General features: G+C 66.8%; 1 protein-coding gene across 13 annotated transcripts in view; it reads left to right on the forward strand.

Moving 5' to 3' along the window:
- The window catches only part of ADGRB1 (adhesion G protein-coupled receptor B1), an 81113-nt gene that overhangs the window by 18762 nt on the left and 43874 nt on the right, over positions 1 to 18477 (forward strand). For 12 of the 13 annotated variants that reach the window (XM_078441674.2, XM_078441673.2, XM_078441679.2 and 9 more), the window contains exons 3-17: positions 5210 to 5371; positions 6650 to 6760; positions 7203 to 7367; positions 8123 to 8287; positions 8769 to 8933; positions 9211 to 9375; positions 9574 to 9675; positions 10897 to 11003; positions 11215 to 11409; positions 11555 to 11623; positions 12305 to 12413; positions 13529 to 13672; positions 14171 to 14246; positions 14368 to 14470; positions 15265 to 15308. In XM_078441674.2, the coding sequence (XP_078297800.1) occupies positions 5210 to 5371; positions 6650 to 6760; positions 7203 to 7367; positions 8123 to 8287; positions 8769 to 8933; positions 9211 to 9375; positions 9574 to 9675; positions 10897 to 11003; positions 11215 to 11409; positions 11555 to 11623; positions 12305 to 12413; positions 13529 to 13672; positions 14171 to 14246; positions 14368 to 14470; positions 15265 to 15308 (1882 nt within the window). The remainder of the gene's footprint in view (positions 1 to 5209; positions 5372 to 6649; positions 6761 to 7202; positions 7368 to 8122; positions 8288 to 8768; positions 8934 to 9210; positions 9376 to 9573; positions 9676 to 10896; positions 11004 to 11214; positions 11410 to 11554; positions 11624 to 12304; positions 12414 to 13528; positions 13673 to 14170; positions 14247 to 14367; positions 14471 to 15264; positions 15309 to 18477) is intronic. The other variant, XM_078441671.2, reaches the window with a different exon arrangement.

Raw genomic sequence — 18477 nt, forward strand, 5'->3', positions numbered from 1 at the left:
GAGGCTGGGTGTGGGATTCGGGTGCAAGAATGGGGTCTCCAGATGTCTCTGGAGGTCGGGGGGTGGCAGGGACAGTGCACAAGGGCCAGTTGATAAAACTCCGGGAAAACAAGGTTTCAGGCCCCGTCGTATACAATGCCCATTCCAGATGGAACAGCAGGACGAGCCCCCCTGAGGCCAGAGCCCCCCCCCCCACGCTCCCCCCACGCTCCCCCGGCCCAGGATGCCAGGGATGCCTAGCGGTACGGCCCTGCTTGGGTCCCATGTCCCGGAAAGATGGCGAGACGGGGGTCAGTCGGACTCGGGAGTGTGTCCAGGCCACGCAGCGCCAAAGGGCAGAGCTGGGGCTCGGCCACCAGGCTTTTCACAGGACACCCTCCCCGGGACAGGGGACGCCTGCCTGACCGCGAGAGGGAAGCAACGAGAAAGCATGTAACCCTGCAGCTGCGGCCAAGCCGGCCACCTAGGCAAGCCTCAGCTTCCCTTCCGTGATCCGGGTTGAGACGACCCGGGTCTGTGCGAGGCTAAAGGAGGTGGTGCCTCTAGCGCACGTGCTTGGAGGAGCCCTCCTGTCCTTACCCGGGGAGTGGCCCGTGGGCACGGCTCTCAGCCCCGTCCTGAGGCCTGACGGCACCTGCCGCAGTGCAGTGGGCTGCTGGCCCCTCGGGCCCTCGCAGGGGGAGCTGTGGGCCCCAGTGGAGGATCAGTTCAGTGTCGGGCCGTGTGGGGTGAGGGGCCGGTGGACGGGGGCTGGGTTGGGGAGGGGCATCAGAGAGCTGTCTTGTCCCCCCGTGGTCCCCATTTGCACATCCACGCGAGGGTCGGAGAGGAGGAGCCTGGGTGCCCCTGGATGGGCCCTAACTTGGTGGGGGGGGGGGGGGGCAGGGGCCTCCCAGGGAGCTGGACTGAGCGGTGGGCCCCTGGGGAGCCCTGCAGCTGCCATTGCCTGGGGCTGACCCCACGTGCCGGACTGGGGAGCCCTCTGCTGGAGGAGACGGGAAGTACACGGGCCGCCTGCCTGGGGAACCCGGAAGTCGGCGCGGCCCAGCTGGGGGAGCGCCCCCATCCCCAGCCGAGACTGGGGAGACCACAGCCTCCAGGCTGGGGCACCCGGGGTGGGAAGGAGGCCGGGAGCCCCCTCGCCGGCCCTCTCTCCTGGGTGGCCAGGCTGCCTGGCGGCCATTAATTGGCCCCATTCATCCTTTAATGAGATGGAAATGAGGCTTTGAGACAGAGGGGCATTGAGTGGGGAAGAATGGGGGCTTCTTTCCGCGCCTGGAGGGGCAGCCCACCCCCCCAGCCTTGCCCACTCCTCCGCTGCCCCTGGAAGCCCACTCAGCCCAGGAACACCGTGGCCACCCAGCGCTGAGGGGCCAGGAGTGCTTGCACGGGGACTCCTGTCGCGGACGTGTTCGCTCAACAAACATCATCAGCCGTGTGTGGGGACCCACGTTAAAAATAAAAATGACAACAAAAATAGCAGCTTCCATGTCCTGAGTGTTCATTAGCGGTGAGGGTATGGCCAAGGTTGGGGACCAGTGTGTGACGGGGACCAGGTCTCAAACGTGATGGGGGAGCAGGGATCCTGTGCCCGGGATCACAAGTTAATCTGTCATGAGGATCAAGGCTCAGTGTGTGATCAGGGCCAGGAATCAGTGTGGGACCAGGATCAGAGCTAGATCTGGGGCCAGTCTGTCCTCTGAGCCGGTGGCCCCCCCTCCCCAGCCTCTCCCGGTGCACCCCCTCCTCCTCACCCCCTCTCCCCCCATCCTCACCACCTGGGTCACCAAGGTAACCAGCCCTGAAATAGTGGGTGCTTTGGCAGCTGAGGCCTAACCTGAGTCTATCCTGAAAGACTGAGCTCTGCAGCAGTTGCCATGGGAACCGAGTGGCATCCTCCAATTAGCCTGGCTTGGACACCCTCTCTCTCCCACCCACTGCCAGTTTCCACGTCACTCAGGCTTCCTTGTGGGGGCTGGGCTGGGGCAGCCAGGAGGGACAGGCAGGACACGCCCCCTGACCCTGTGACCAGGCCCGGCCCCCTGAACTCCAGCGCTCTCTGTTCCTTTGGGTCCGCGGTTCGGGACGGGATGGCTTCAGCAGGTGACAGCACTGAGGCCTGGAGCCTTGGGTTGGGGCTCGTGGTCAGTCCTGGCAGGCGGCCTTCATCTGGAGGCACAGGGGGGCTTTTGGAGGCTGATTATGGGCTCAGTTCCGGCCCCTCTCCTGGTCCAGGCCTCCTCGTCCGGCCCGCCCAGCGGCGGGGGCGTGAGGCTGCCGAGACCCCCGCGTGCGGGCCAGATGTCCGGTCAGCCTCCGCTGTCCCACCTGAGCCGCTCACCCGCGTGCCTGCGGAGGCCATGCTGGGGGCTCCCCACCCCTCTCCCAGGGCCCCCCAGCCCCACCTCTCTGGAGTCCTCGCAGGAGATTTGCAGTTTGAGAGGAAGTGGCATTGAGGTACTATCCTCCGTATTTATGGTTCTTACCCAGCACTTGAGACCCTGGCTCCGTCCACGTTCCGAGGCTCAGGCTCCCTCCAGGCAGACCCTCCGGCGGTGGCCTCGCCCTAGCCCCCCGGCAGCCCAGACCGTCCCTCTTTGAGCCTCAGTTTCCTCCGCCGTAAATGGGCTGCAAGTTGCCTCCCAGCTGGGCTGGGATTCAAGGCTCCTTGTGCTGAGGCACCTGTCATAGACAGAGCCCACGGGGCAGGGGAGGGGCAGAGGCAGGGGCAGAGTTCCCCACCCAGGAGGTCCGTCCCCTGGGGGGAACTGGCCACAGTAGCTGGGGGAAGAGCAACCTTTCTTGCAGGGTCCAACAGCCTGGCTCAATTCCCATTTGTCTCTTCCTCGCTGGGGGGACGCTGGGGGGCGCGGGCACCTCTCCACTTCTGCTGGGCCTTGGTTTTCGCATATGAACAATGAGACCCACGAAGTGTCCCTTGTGGGAATTCAGTGACCGATGAGAGCATCTGTCCCAGACCCCAAGAAGGGGCTCAAACCAGGCCCCTCTGCCCCCTAGGGCAAGGCACCACGAAAAACGCAGCCCTGCACCCACCGTGTGGCCCTGGAGAGCGCCTTCCTAGGCCCCCCCACAGCACATCTGGGAGCCCCGTGTTACGGTGTATAAGCCCCAGCGAGCAGGGTCCGTGCCTGCCCGCTGAGGGGCAGTGGCTAAGGTCTGAGCCAGCCCTTCGGGCTCGGTCCCTGTGGTCTGGATGCATTAGCTGACCTGTTTTCCCCTTCCATCCAGCACCGACATGCCCGCGTGCCCTGGAGGACAAGAGGCTTAACCGCTGTGTGCCCTTGGCAGGCGTGGCCTGCCTCTCTGGGCCCAGGGGGACGCGGTGCCCTCAGGCCTGTGCCTCCCATGTGTTTGCCCCTGGCTCCCCCTGCTGGTCGGTTCCCATTCCAGGCACACAGACCACGAGGAGGTGGCCGGCACCTTAAAAGTGGCCGTCTAGGGAACGGATCGGCACCCGACAAGTTTGCTACAAATCAAAGTGGGTTCTCGGGTCAACTCTGACCCCAGCGACTGCCCATTCCCTCCCTCTCCGAGCCCTTGTGGGCCATTTATCTTCATGCACTCAGTTCTGGGAAGTAGCCCCCCTACTGTCCTCAGATGAGATGCATGAGGCCAGGGTGGGATGGACTGGACCATCCCGGGGTCAGCCGGGAGAGGGGGGGGCGGGGCACCGCATAAACCTGGTCTTTCCACTCCCGCCCCGCCCTGAGCCCCTGTTCTGGGGCCCGTCCTCCGGGGTCTCCCGCAGGCCTCATTCTCTCCCCATGTGGCAGGGCCTACTTCCCTAAGCCACAGATAAAACCAGACTCCAAGAGGCACCTGGGGCCCTTCTGACAGGCCAAGTGTGACCTGCCCTTGGCCAGCCCGACTGCCCTGCTCTAGCCTCAGGCAAGCAGGCAGGGTGGGGTGGGGCAGCGGCCCAGCCCGAGTGCAGGTTCCGGTGCTGGGCTTTGGCAATGTCCTCTCCCTGGCCACTTCGTAAGTGGGTGTGAGGTCAGGGTGCCCGCCCACAGGAGGTGCTTGGGGAAGCTGGTTACCCTTATTGAGCGTGCTCTGATCCTGCTTCGCTGAGGGTGAGGGGGCCCTGGCGCCCCTGAGGACAAACGAGATGGCGGTGGCCACAGTCCAGTGCAGTGGGGGCGTCTGGACCCCTTAAGCATGGCCTTTGGACAGAAGCAGCCCCCTCCTCAGCCCATCAATGCAGCCTCCACACTCCACCCGCCCCTCGGCGGCCCCCAGTGCTTGGAGGCTCTCCTGCCCAGTGCCCTTAGCGCACTAGGGCCACCAGGGGGCTCAGCCCCGCAGGGAAATGAGGTCCTGAGTTTTGTGGGGGACAGGGCGAAGATGAAGGAGGCTCATGACAGAGGCTGAAAGGGGGCGGCTGGGGTCGGAGCAGGGGGTAGCTGGAGGGGTGTGGAGGCCTTTGTCCCCAGGGTCCCTCAGCAGCCAGAGGCCAGCCAGGTCAGGTCTGGGGGAGGCTTGCCCCAGTGCGGCCACCAGCTATGGGACATTGGTCTCCTCTGGTGTCCCTGCGCGGGGTGAGGGAAAGAGCACACAGGTCGTGGCCAGGGGTGGGGGCCTCAGGGAACACTGTACTAAGGACCATGGGGAGGGATCCAACAGGGCTTGAAGGTGTGTGTCCAGGAAGGAGGGCCCCTGCTGCCCTAGGGCCTATCACCAGAAGCTTATAAGGCAGCCATTGGGGTGGGCAGGGGTGTCATTCATTCATTCATTCATTCTTCAGACACCCCTGGGGCTCCAGCTCTGTGTCCAGCCCCTACATTGGGGACCTGGGTTCAAAGCCAGTAGAGACCCTGGCACAGGTACCTGAACACAGAGAGCTGGAGAGCAGAGGCCTGGCACCCCAGAGGGACACCAGGCCCCCAAGGCCATCCCCCCAGAGCAGACCCTTACCCCAGCACCTCTGCCCCTCCTTGTCCCTGCCTGCCTCTGCTTCACAGGCCATGATGGCCTGTCTAGGCCTGGACTCGCCTCCTAGCCCTGCCTCCACAGCCGGGGACTTGCTGGCTTCATACCTGCGGGTGTTCCGTGCTGGGGGAGGGCAGGGGGTGGTGGCCTGTGCCCAAGGTTCCCGCCCAGCAGACACTCCCAGAGGTCACTCCCTGAAAGACACCCCAGCCCTTTGTCCCACCCCTGGCCCTGACCCCCGCCCTCTGATTCCTCCCAGGTGGTTGGAAGCTGTGGTCCCTTTGGGGCGAGTGCACGCGGGACTGCGGGGGAGGCCTGCAGACGCGGACGCGCACCTGCCTGCCGGCTCCCGGCACCGAGGGCGGTGGCTGCGAGGGGGTGCTGGAGGAGGGCCGTCTGTGCAACCGCAAGGCCTGCGGCCGTGAGTGCGCGGACGCGCGGGCGGGTTGGGCTGGATAGGCCGGGCGGAGGGAGGGGGCCCGCGGGGGGGAGCAGGTGAGGGAGGAGACCGGGGCGGGGCCAGGTGAGAGAAGGGAGGGCCCCGGGGCGGGGCCCGGGGAGGGAGGGAGCCGGGGGCGGGGCTAGGAGAGAGGAAGGTGGGGGGCCGGGGCGGGGCCAGGGCAGGGGAGGGGGGGACTCGGGGCGTGGCCAGGGGAGAAACCCGTGGAGGAGGGAGGAGCCCGGGGCGGGGCCAGGAGTAGGGAGGGAGTGGGTCCGGGGCGGGGCCAGGGGACGGACGCGCGGGGTGGGGGGTGCCTGGGGAGGATCCCGGGGAGGAGGGAGGAGTCCGGGGCGTGGCCAAGGGAGGGGAGGGTGGAGACCGGGGCGGGGTGGGACCAGGTAGCGGAAACCCCCAGGGCAAGGTCGGGTGGGGGTAGGGCCTTGGCCTGAAAGAGGCGGGGCGGGGCCAGGAAGGTGGAGGCTAGCCAGGGGCGGGGCCGAGGCCCGGAGCAGGCAGGGCCAGGACCAGGGAGCTAAAGGTCCAGGAGGAGGGGTGGGACCTGCCCCGCCCCACCCCGCCCGGAGTTAGGCGGGAACTGGGTGGAGATTTCTTCGGATTCGAGCGGATTGGGAATTTTGGGGTGTTCCGGGAGGGCTGATTGTGGGGTTGCCCCTTTCTCCCCCACCCGAGGAGCCCTGGCCAGACCTGCTGGCCCCAGCCTTATCCGGACTCCAGAATGAATTTCTGTAATAAGGCTCTAATGTCTTTATGCATATTTTAGTCGCTTCCATAACGTTAAATCAAGTTATAATGAGACTGTCATTTTTCGGGTGGTTTATTCCCTGACGAACCTTTCCTGGAGAGAGGAGCTCATCTCAAGAAACTGGGGAGGGCTCTGGGGTGTCGGGAGGCCAGGCCACGGGAGACAGGGGCGCTGGTGGGACGCTGAGCAGGAGAGGGCAGCAGCCGCTGGAACTAGCAGTCCTGCAGGTGGACCCCAGGGGGAAGAGAGGGACGGGGTACAGGAAGGGGGAGAGGGGAGCCACAGGAAGGGGTCTCATGGTGACCGGACAGGGGCTGGTGTCAGGCCGGGGTTTCCTGGCTCCAGCTTTCCCAGCTGTCCAGTGGGGCCAAATAGCCCTGGTGTGGCAAGCCTGGCCAGGGACTGAAGGCCACAGGGCCCAGGGAGCCTCTCTCGCATTCTGGGGTCGGTGCTGCAGGCTGTGGCCTGGACACTGACCCGAGCCGCTCCTGCAGCAGCGGGTGGCACCAGCTCCCGGAGCCAGTCCCTGCGGTCCACGGATGCCCGGCGGCGCGAGGAGCTGGGGGATGAGCTGCAGCACTTCGGGTTCCCGTCCCCACAGACAGGTGAGCCGCGGGATGGGCCGTTTTAGTTGGACTAAGACACCGTAAAGTGGGGAAGGTTGGTTTCGGGGACTGGGTCTTTGGGCAGATACTCTACGTTATTAATTGCTGCTAATTCTAAGTAATAACGTTGACAACTGACCATTAGGCCAACCTCTTGGGTGCCAGGCCCTTGTCGGCTTTCGGAGATTGGTGTGAGGCGAAGGGGTCTGTTTGGGGCTGGATCCCGCGGACCCAGAGAGGGCACAAGCCGCCCCCAGGGGTTTTCAGCCTTTTAGGGGACACGGCGAGTCCCGCAGGTCAGCCCGGGTTGGAATCCCAGGGCCTTAGGAGCATGGCTGCGGTGCCCGCTGCCCAGCGCGGCGGCCCTGCTCCTGGGGGTCTGAGCGCAGCCTCAGCACAGAGGCAGCCGCAGGCCTGCGAGGATGTCGGTCTGGGCCCGCAGGCGACCCCGCGGCCGAGGAGTGGTCCCCGTGGAGCGTGTGCTCCAGCACCTGCGGCGAGGGCTGGCAGACCCGCACGCGCTTCTGCGTGTCCTCCTCCTACAGCACGCAGTGCAGCGGGCCTCTCCGCGAGCAGCGGCTGTGCAACAACTCGGCGGTGTGTCCAGGTGGGCCAGGGAGGGGGCGGGGCGGCGGGGGGGGGGGTGGAGCAGCTGGGAGGGGGCGGGGCGGAGGGGGAGGAGGAGCTGGGAGGGGGCGGGGCGGCTGGGGGAGGAGCAGCTGGGAGGGGGCGGGGCGGAGGGGGAGGAGGAGCTGGGAGGGGGCGGGGCGGGGGGGAGGAGGAGCTGGGAGGGGGCGGGGCGGCTGGGGGAGGAGCAGCTGGGAGGGGGCGGGGCGGAGGGGGAGGAGGAGCTGGGAGGGGGCGGGGCGGGGGGGAGGAGGAGCTGGGAGGGGGCGGGGCGGCTGGGGGAGGAGCAGCTGGGAGGGGGCGGGGCGGAGGGGGAGGAGGAGCTGGGAGGGGGCGGGGCGGCGGGGGGAGGAGCAGCTGGGAGGGGGCGGGGCGGCGGGGGGAGGAGCAGCTGGGAGGAGGCGGGGCGGGGGGGAGGAGCAGCTGGGAGGGGGCGGGGCGGGGTGGAGCAGCTGGGAGGAGGCGGGGCGGGGGGAGGAGCAGCTGGGAAGGGGCGGGGAGGGGATGGAGCAGCTGGGAGGGGGCGGGGCGGCGGGGGGAGGAGCAGCTGGGAGGGGGCGGGGAGGAGGCGGGGCGCGGGGAGGAGCAGCTGGGAAGGGGCGGGGAGGGGGTGGAGCAGCTGGGAGGGGGCGGGGTGGGGGAGGAGCTGCTGGGAGGGGGCGGGGCGGCGGGGCAGCCGCGTCCCTCCCGGGGCTGCTGAGCCCAGCGGCGGGCGCCCTCCGGTCCCCTCCGCAGTGCACGGCGCCTGGGATGAGTGGTCGCCTTGGAGCCTCTGCTCCAGCACCTGCGGCCGCGGCTTCCGGGACCGGACGCGCACCTGCCGGCCCCCCCAGTTTGGAGGCAACCCCTGTGAGGGCCCTGAGAAGCAAACCAAGTTCTGCAACATTGCCCTGTGTCCTGGTAGGTGAGAGAAGGGGGAGCTGGGCGGGGGGCTGGGCAGCGGGGAAGGGCCCATTGGACCACTGGCGCAGGTCACAGGGCCGGGTCACGGGAGTCCAAGGCCAGCTTGCTGGGTTGCTTAGAGGTTGGAGACCCTAGGGGATTCTCACTCACGTGTCATGGGCGTTGGGATGGTGTCCCCCCCCCCCCCCCCACCGTGGTCACGCTCATGCTCCAGGCTTCATGACGGTGTGGTGGGCCCCAGAGGTGTTCACACCTATGACCCAGAATGCATGGTGGAGTGGTAGGCCCCTAGGGGTGTTCACACTTGTGCCCCAGGCTTGGTGTGGGGTGAGACCACGGGGGCATTCTTACCCGTGGCCCAGGCTGGGCAGGGGGTTGGCGGGCGGGCCCCCGGAGTCACACCTGCGGCCCAGGCTGGACGTGGGGCCCTGGGTATTCACGCTGGCTTCCTGTCCCCTTCCTCCCCCGGGCCGGGCAGTGGACGGAAACTGGAACGAGTGGTCAAGCTGGAGCACCTGCTCTGCCAGCTGCTCGCAGGGCCGGCAGCAGCGCACCCGGGAGTGCAACGGGCCTTCCTACGGGGGCGCCGAGTGCCAGGGCCACTGGGTGGAGACTCGAGACTGCTTCCTGCAACAGTGCCCAGGTCGGGGTCCCGCCCCGGGGCCTGCGGGTGGGGGGCCTGAAGGGCGTGAGCCACGGGGGCGTGGGAGTCCGTGGGACACGGGGGTGGCCGTGGGGACTGGTACACGGGAGGCGCTTGTGTTCCTCTGCGCCAAGCTGAGCTCCGGTTCCGCTCCCTCGGTCTCCATTTCTCTTCTCCTCATGGCTTCCTGCTCTGGACCCCTGGTTCCCCGTGACTCCTGGACCTGTCCCCGCCTGGTCGCCATCCGTGTGCCCTCATGCCTGGCCGTGCCCTGCAGTGGATGGGAAGTGGCAGACCTGGGCATCGTGGGGCGGCTGCAGCGTGACGTGTGGGGGCGGCACGCAGCGAAGGGAGCGCCTCTGCTCCGGTCCGTTCTTCGGGGGAGCAGCGTGCCAGGGCCCGCAGGATGAGTACCGGCAGTGCAGTGCCCAGCGGTGCCCTGGTGAGGGTCCTCCTGCCCTGCGGCGGGGCTCTGGGGGAGGGGCACCCCGGCGACTGGGCGGGCTTGGGGCTTCGCTTTGCCGGGAACAACCCCGGACGGCAGATGTTCCGGAGGGGTCTTGCCCTCCGTGAGCCTGCCCCCCGCTCACGGCCCCGCTCCCCGCACCCTCCCGCACCCACTGCCTCCGGCCCCTGGCAGAACCCCACGAGATCTGCGACGAGGACAACTTCGGGACCGTGATCTGGAAGGAGACTCCGGCAGGAGAGGTGGCCGCGGTCCGGTGTCCCCGCAATGCCACAGGTGAGGGACTCCCGTCCCACCCTCAGAGATAACACGCGAGGCCCTGAGGGGCCCCTGCAGGCCGTGCCCAGGCAGCTCCATTGGCACACGGAAGCCAGGATGGCCCGGCCAGGAGCCACGCCGCCGGCTACGGTGTCCGGAGCGCTCACCCAGAGACGGCACCCGCACCCACAGCACATCGTGCCCCTCGCAGGTGCCCGGTTACGGGTGGGAAACTGAGGCGCAGAGAAGTCACCGCACTTGCCCTGGGCTTGCTGGGCCAATACGTGGGAAGCCAGCAGCCTTAACCCCCATGCGTTCTTGTGGAGGGTTTGGGGGGGTGTGTGGAACAGCGGGGCGTGCTCCCAGGGGAAGGGGCTTAGCGCCCTGAGGGGTTGGCGGTCTTTCCCCTCTTGTTTGAAGGAGCGCGGCACTTTGCGTACCCTTGTGTGCCGTGTGACGGTTAGGAAGTGCCGTGACCTCTCTGAGCCTCCCTCTTCTCTCTACAAGAGGAGGGTGTTTGGGGCTCTCCCTACAGGGCTGTCATAAGCGAGCGGTAGAGGGGTCCACACGGGGCGGGGGCAGCGGTGGAGGCGACGGTGGGGTCCCCTTCCTGTTTCGTGTGCACATTACTGGTAGCCTATTGCAAATTCACAGAAGTCCCGGGGGCGTGACCTCTGGCCTTTTGCCTGCCCCCATGACCTTGTTCCCCCTCGTAATCCCGCACCACGCTGTGGGACAGGGGTCCCTTCCCACCCAGTGAGTGGCTCCTGCCAGGTGACAGGGTCGTGACAGTTCTTTGGGGCCATCACTGTTGGACACGCAGCCATGCCCAGGTCCCTGGCCACTTCCTGGGAGTAAGTTCTGGGTCACAACTGATGCCAGGTGCCCCCTCAGTGTCGACGGGCCATCAGGGCCTTCCGAGGCCTCTAGTGCTCTGCGGGTGACGCTGGGCAGGGACCCAGGCCGTTGGCTCTCCGGGGTCTCTGGGTTGGGGGGGTGCTGCAGGAGAGGCCCCGCCCCCGCTCTGCCCCCGTGCACGTGGGGTCCCGGGCCCCTGACTTCAGGAGCCGCTGCTACCTGTGTGGAAGGAAAGGAACAGGGAGGCCGGGCCGCGTGCTGGCCCTGCTCTCCGTGGAAGGCCGTGGGCGAGTCCCTGCTTCCGGGGCGGGAGGGGTGTGTGCCGGGGGGCCGCGGGTGGGCCCCCTGCGCTGGAGGCAGAGATGACCCACTTCTCTCCAGGCCTCATCCTGCGACGCTGTGAGTTGGACGAGGAAGGCATCGCCTACTGGGAGCCCCCCACCTACATCCGCTGCGTCTCCATCGACTACCGGAACATCCAGATGATGGTGAGGGTGGCCGCTGGGGTCTCCTGCCCTGGCCGGCACTCCGCTGCCCTTTAACCCCAGACGTGGCCCCGTGGCCCCCGTGGCTTGCCCCGCGGACGCGAGTCAGCTGGGGCCACGGGCTGGGGGCTGCAGAGGGCCCGGGCGTGGGGGTCCTCGGTACCTGCCCGGGCGGATCCTGCAGACTCGTGGCACCCGCCCTCCATCTCCCCAGACCCGGGAGCACCTGGCGAAGGCTCAGCGTGGGCTGCCCGGGGAGGGGGTCTCCGAGGTCATCCAGACACTGGTGGAGATCTCCCAGGACGGGACCAGCTACAGCGGGGACCTCCTCTCCACCATCGACGTCCTGAGGAACATGACGGAGATCTTCCGGAGGGCGTACTATAGCCCCACCCCCGGGGACGCGCAGGTGGGGCCCCCGAGGGCAGCCCCGGGGAGGACGAAGGGGGAGCGCCCCGACCTGGCCCCCTGCAGAGCCCCGACCCCACTCGCGCGCCAAGCCACATTCTGGTGCTTTTTCTCGGCTCACTGGCCCTTCTTCCTGTTCTTTCCAGAACTTTGTGCAGATCATCAGCAACCTGCTGGCAGAGGAGAACCGGGACAAGTGGGAGGAGGCCCAGCTGGTACGGATGCCAGTCTGGGCCCCGCGGTCATGGCAGCAGGGTGGGCACGGGCGTGTCTCCTCCCTCCCTGGGGCCCGGGCTAGCGGGGCGGAGGGTGGTGGCCTGGGTTCCCGTCCCAGCACGGCCTCTGCACCGGCATGACTTTGAGGAAGCTGATTCCCGCCCAGCTTCCGTCTCCCCATCCGCCAGGGGACGGTAGCTCACCTCGTGGGCTCGGTGGCGGGCGTGGGAAAACGTGTGGGCCACGTGGCGCGAGTCAGGGCCACCGGGACAGGGTCAGCCTCCCTTCCTCCTGGACTGACCCCGGGACAGTAGTCAGCGCGGGGGGCGTGGGTGTCCGGGGACCCCTCCGGTCTCTCCGGGCTGGACCCCTGCCCGCCAGCACGGCAGCCCCCTCCCCCGGGCTCAAGGTTCCACTCCACAGAACGGTGCCGGTGCTCAGAAGTGCTGGGTGCTCAGAGGTGCTGGTGCAGAGGTGCTGGGTGCTCGGACGCCCCGCTCTGCTTCCAGAGTCGGGTCCGGAGCGTCCGGGCACCGGGAAAGGAGCACCGGGACCCCGGAGAGGGGGCCACCGATGCGGGAGCGAATGGACGGGAGGGTGTGACCCGGGCCGGGCGCGGGGTGTTCCGGGACACCCTCATTTTGCTCTGGGCCCCCCGCCACCCCCCCCCCGGTCCCCAGATGGGCCCCAACGCCAAGGAGCTCTTCCGGCTGGTGGAGGACTTTGTGGACGTCATCGGCTTCCGCATGAAGGACTTGCGGGACGCGTACCAGGTCACAGACAACCTGGGTGAGCCCCGGCCCTCCCGCCTGCGTCCCCTCGTCTACGGGGACGGGCCCGGCAGCCTCCCTGCGGCCCTCACGCAGGCGGCCCCGCGCCCCTGACCGCCTGAGGGGTATCGGGAGCTGTGCTCGCAGCCGCAGCCCTGCCCGTCGTCACCCCTACGCGCCTCACACCCCACACGCCTCACACGCACGCGCCTCGTATCCACATGCCCACACACCTTCTGCACCCCAACCCCCACGCACCTCGTATACCTACACACCCCATACTCCATGGACTGCGCACTCAGAGAGTGGGCCCCATCTGTCCCCACGTCCTCATGGAGGGAAGACGCCCTGGTCCCCAGAGTTGGCCCCACAGGCGAAGGAGGGCCCAGGCAGGTAGCCAGGCCTGGAGGGGCACGGGCGCGCGGGCAGGGGGCCCCATGTGAACAAAGGCACAGACGGACGTGTGAACTGGCCGCGGGGGTGGGTGTCTGTCGGGGGACGGGCCCGGAGGTGGGCGAAGGCCCAGGCGTCCGGGCGCCGTGGCGGAGGCCGTTGGCCCCGGAGGCCCTCCCCCTTCACCCCACACCCGCCGAGGGCAGCTCCGCGCGGGCCCCGACCCGGCCCCGGGGTGCGGGGTGAGGGGAGCGGGCGTCCAGCCGACACCAGTGGGCCGGGGTGAAGGGGACTTGGAGACACCGGGACCCCCCCACCCCCGTCCCGGGTGTGCCATGCGGCCCCCAGGGATGCCCTGTGAGGTGGGGTCTCTTCCTACCCCTCCTGTAGAGCCCGTAGGGAGGGGACCCGGGCTCCAGCCTCCCAGGGAAGAAGGGGGGCCCCTAGGGGACCCGGCCCCCCGGGCACCCCTTCGTGGCTGCAGGCCTGACTGCAGAAGCCGCCTTCGACCCCTCCCGGGGCCCTGGGGGCCACATCCAAGCCTGGGTCCTCACAGTGGCGGGGGGGCTCCCGCCGGGGCGGGAGGTGGGGGCTGTCTGAGGGCTCGGACAAGGCGGGAAAGCTGCCCCTGTTGGTGCCCGCTCTGAGCCGGGAGCTCCCCAGGGCCAAGGCCCCTGTCGTGTAACTGGCCTCCGCCTCTGTCCGTCCGTCCCCGTGTCTCTGGCCGTCCCCTCCGCCCAGTCCTGAGCATCCACAAGCTCCCGGCCAGCGGAGCCACAGACATCAGCTTCCCCATGAAGGGCTGGCGGGCCACGGGCGACTGGGCCAAGGTGCCGGAGGACAGGGTCACCGTGTCCAAGAGTGTCTTCTCCACGGGGCTGGCAGGTGAGGGGCCCCAGGCTGCGGGAGGGGCCCTTACGGGAGACTCACCTCCCCCCCACCCCGGGAGGTTCCTTCTGGAGTCTGGCCTGCCACCTCAAGGACCAGGCCAGTGGTCGTTTCCTCTCCGTGTTCCTGAGGTCACACCTCCTCCGGGAAGCCCTCCCTGCCCTTCCTGCATTTGGAGGCTCCCAGACAACCCTTGCTGAATGGACCAGGGACCTTCACCGCAGGGAGGGGAGGGGTCCGCCTGGAGGCGCACAGCTGCCACTCTGGCTCCTGGGACGGGAGGCCCGCCCTGCCCGCCCCCCCCCCCAGGCCCTCGGGGGTCACTTAGAGGGACCTAGGCAGCCACCCCAGCTCTCCGACTGCAGCGCTGTGCGCGTGATGGGGGTGGACATGACCCAGGAGCCCGGGCCTCCGCCTGGGGACACACACTTCCCTCGCCGGAGCAAGGTCCAGGCGGGGGCGGCCGGGAGAGGTGACCGCGGCGCCCTCTTCCAGAGGCTGACGACTCATCTGTGTTCGTGGTGGGCACCGTGCTCTACAGAAACCTGGGCAGCTTCCTGGCCCTGCAGAGGTGGGGGGCCCAGCCTGGGAGGGATGGGCCGAGCGAGGGGTGCGGGCCTGCGGGGGGCGTTCCGGGGTGGGCCTGGGTCTCGGGGAAGGCTCGCTGACGCGGCCTGCTGGCTCTGCCCCAGGAACACGACTGTGCTGAACTCCAAGGTCATCTCGGTGACCGTGAAGCCCCCGCCTCGCTCCCTGCTCACGCCCTTGGAGATCGAGTTTGCCCACGTGTATAACGTGAGTGCCCTTGACGCGTGTACATCTGTGTACGCGTGCCTGATTCCTCCCACCTGATCCCAGGGGGATCCCACTGCCTCCTTGGGTCTCCTGTCCGCCTCGCGGGAGAGCCGCTTTGATCCCTGAACGAGGGAGGAGAAATTGCAGCTCAGAGACGTATAGCGATTTGCCCAGGCTCACACAGCGAGCTTGTGTGGGAGACAGGTTTCAGTCCTCTCCTGCAGCCCTGCTCTTTCCCACTGTGTGGCCTTGGGCAAGTTGCTCAACCTCTCTGTGCCTGGGCTCTCTCCCTTATCAGATGTGAGCTAGAGGCTTGGCTGAGAACCGAGCAATTACCACCAGTGCTTAGAGCGCACCACCCCTCACGAGGGCCCCGGACCCTGCCGCTCTCACCTCCGTGGTCCCAGTGCTGCCACGCCAGGCCCGCAGGACAGGCGCGTTTGCTCATTCCTGCTCGCTTACCCCTCAGGGCCCCCGGGAAGGGGTCTCCCTCTTCCACCATTTGTATTAAGCTGGGCTGGCCGCCTGGGCACCCAGACACGGACCGCAGCCATTGCTGCCGGGAGCTGCTCAGAGAGGGGACAAGAGCTGCTCAAGGCCATGCAGCTGGGCTTGGGGGCCGGGCCAGTCCCTTCCCCACTCTGGGCCTCAGTGTCCTCCTCCTCAAACTCCACCTCTTGGGGCAATCGCACAGTCCCAGCACCCGCCTACCATGCCTGGGGTGGGTCCCAGCAGTGACCTTGGGTGGGGCCTGGAGGGTGGGCACATGACCCTGACTCCTCTCTCTCCCCCAGGGCACCACCAACCAGACCTGTATCCTGTGGGACGAGACAGATGTGTAAGTTCACGTGGACGTTGTGGCCTGGGGGGGCCTCCAGGGTGGACCGGGGCTGGGGGGGGGGGGGGGCGCTGACCCGCAGGGGAGGGCTGCGGTTTCAGGTTGGAGGCCGTGTCCTCCCGTCCGTCTGTCTTGAATGATCCCCCACTGCCCAGGTCTGGCTCTGAGGCAGCTTGGAGCCCCCCACCCCAGCCTGCCTCCCAGCCCTCCCGGGGAAGAGTTTGTGCAAAGGCCCCAGAGAGGGAGCAGCCTCCAGAGGAGGGTCAGAACTGGGGGCACATGGTGCGGGAGAGAGCTTGGTGGCTGGATCCCGGTGGGCCAGGTGAGCCTGGGGGCAGCTAGGCCTCCCCTGCTGGGGAGGGTATGGTCAGGAAGTTGGATGACACCGCCACCACCCGCCTCTCTCAGCCCTGGCACCACCTTTTCTTAGGCTCCCCTGCACCCCTGCCCTAGGCCGGCCAGGAGCATGAGTGTGTGTGCAGCCTGGTCCCCTGCGCCTGGGGGTATGTGCGGTGATCCCTTGTGCTCTGGGCGGTGTGGTGATAAATGTGTGTCCTGGGAGGTCAGGAAGCCTCCCGGAGGAGCTGACACTAAAGTAAGACAGGTTTGCCTGGCAGAGGAGGGGACGCAGAAGCATAACTTGAGCAAAAACATGGAATTTGGAAGGTACAGGTGGCACGTGAGGTGTGGCCAGGAAGAGCAGGTGGCTGGAAAACAGACAGGGTGGTGCCAGTTTGTGGCAGTGGTTGTGTCAGGAACTATGGAAGTTGTCGAGATGGTATCACCATCCATCCATCCATCCATCCATCCACTGCCATCTATCTATCCATCCACCCACCCACCCATCTATCCCCATCCATCCATCCACCATCCATCCATCCACCCCATCCATCCATCCATCCATCCATCCATCCATCCATCCATCGCCATCTATCTATCCATCCACGCACCCACCCATCTATCCCCATCCATCCATCCATCCATCCATCCACCCCTATCAATCCATCCATCCATCTATCCATCCAGCATCCATCCATCCACCCCATCCATCCATCCATCCATCCACACATCCACCCATCCACCTAACCATCCATCCATCCATCCATCCATCCAGCCCCATCCATCCGTCCACCCATCCATCCGAATCTATCCATCCATCCATCCATCCATCCATCCATCCACTGCCATCTATCTATCCATCCACCCACCCACCCATCTATCCCCATCCATCCATCCAGCCATCCACCCTATCAATCCATCCATCCATCTATCCATCCACCATCCATCCATGCATCCATCCCTCCATCCAACTATCCCCATCTATCTATCCCTATCCATCCACCTATCCACCCATCCATCCTCCAGTGATTACTGACCATGGAAAAGACCTGCTGTATCCTCAGCCTTGTTCTCTTGTCCTGTCTCCAATGAGGACGGACGGCAAAGCAGGAATGTATCGATTCCTATGAAAATGTCAGGTCGTGCCACATGCCAAGGAGCAAAGCCAGACGGATCTGGTGGCAGGTGGGGAAGCCTCTCTGAGGAGATGATGTTTGAGCAGAGGCCTGACACAGCATGTGCATGTGGGTGCCTGGAGAGAGGCATTTTGGCAAAAGGGACAGGCCGCGCAAGGTCTCTGCTCTGGGGGCGTGCAGGGCCACTCGGCAGACGTCACCGGCCTTTCCTGCCCTGGGCCTGGGGCGTGGGGACAGGCCTGAGTGGGGGCTGGGTCACCTGTAGCCCTGGCGAGTTGGCACTCTGGCTCTGGTCGTTGTCCCACTGCTTTTCTCCGAGTTTTACAAGCAGCACAGCCTCTTGTGTCTGACTGGACTGAGGTGCGGCCCACAGGCCTGCGCCCCACCCCCCAGCCCCCAGAGCCTTACGTCTGCAGGCGGCGGGGTTGTGCTGTGACTTCAAGTCCATAGCGCCTGGCCCCTGCCCACAGCTAGAAGCCTGCTCCCCGGGGGCTGTTGAGAGGCCACCTGCAGCCCCCGGGGCACCTGACTGACCCCCGCTGGAGGGGCCTCCCGCTTTCTCTGGACAAACACCGCACCCTCTCGGACAGCTGCACCCACATTTCTGATTGTTTCCTTGGTGTCCAGTCCCTGGACAGTTTTAAGCTCTGGGAAGTAAATTACTTTCCAGACTGGTGGGATTCATCCCCTTCGCCCTTCCTGGACTGCAGGCTGTGGGAGGTCAGGCCAGCCCAGAGTATGTCCAGTTCACTGTCCCGGGGGCCCTCGTGCAGCCAAGGAGGACCGTGTGGCTGTGCGGCCTGGGGCAGACCCCCCCACTCCCGGAGCCCCGGCTTCCCATCCTGTGGCCGGAGTCTGCCCGCTCACGGGTAGGAGCTGGGTGGGAGCGGGGAGAGCACTGTGGCCAGGTCCCCACTTCTCACTCTGGCCGTGAACTCCACCTGCCCGTCCTCCTTCAGCTGTGGGGGTGCCTGCCCACTGCTCCAACATGCCCCACCCATCCCTGGTCACCTCTGGATGCTTGGGATCACATCTGTGCCCGGGGGCCCAGGGCCCCAAGGACGGCATTTGCACACGGCTCCCTGTTTGGTCCTGGGCACGGCCCTGGGAGCCCTGGGTGACGGTGCCTGTCACCTCTGAGGAAGCCGAGCCTCCTAGAGGCCCGTGACTCAGCTGAAGGCTCGGGGTGGGGAGCTGAGGCGTCTGATCCAGGACTGGGCAGCCGGGGCCCACGGGGGAGGGTCAGAGGCTGGGGGGTGGGGGTTGGAGGGAGCTGGCTCTGTCCCCCGGGTCCCCCTCTGCTCTGCCCCGGACACCTTCTCCTTCCATGTCGGGTGGGCGGCTCCTCACCACGTGAGTGGGCTCGCGAGAGCCCAGGTTTTCCTAGGTGACCTGAAACAGGGTCCAGGGGCAGGGGCCCCGGTCTGCTTCCACCCGTGTGCCCAGGAATTGAGTCTGTGCCGGCGTGGACCGTTGTGTGCAGGCGGGATGAGAAAGAGTGCCAGGCATCTGCAGGATTGTGGGTGGGGGCCTGGGGGAGAGGGAGCCAGTGGCCACAGCTGAGAGAGAGTGATTTCTGGATCCAAGACTGAGCCCGGCCCTGATCACAGATGGAGCCTTAACACGGGTCACCTGCTGAGCCCTGACTTTCATCAAACACTGAGCCTTGACCCTGGTCACACTCTGAGCCCTGA

Source organism: Panthera onca, chromosome F2, assembly GCF_046562875.1.
Source record: "Panthera onca isolate mPanOnc1 chromosome F2, mPanOnc1 haplotype 2, whole genome shotgun sequence".
Taxonomy (NCBI): domain Eukaryota; kingdom Metazoa; phylum Chordata; class Mammalia; order Carnivora; family Felidae; genus Panthera; species Panthera onca.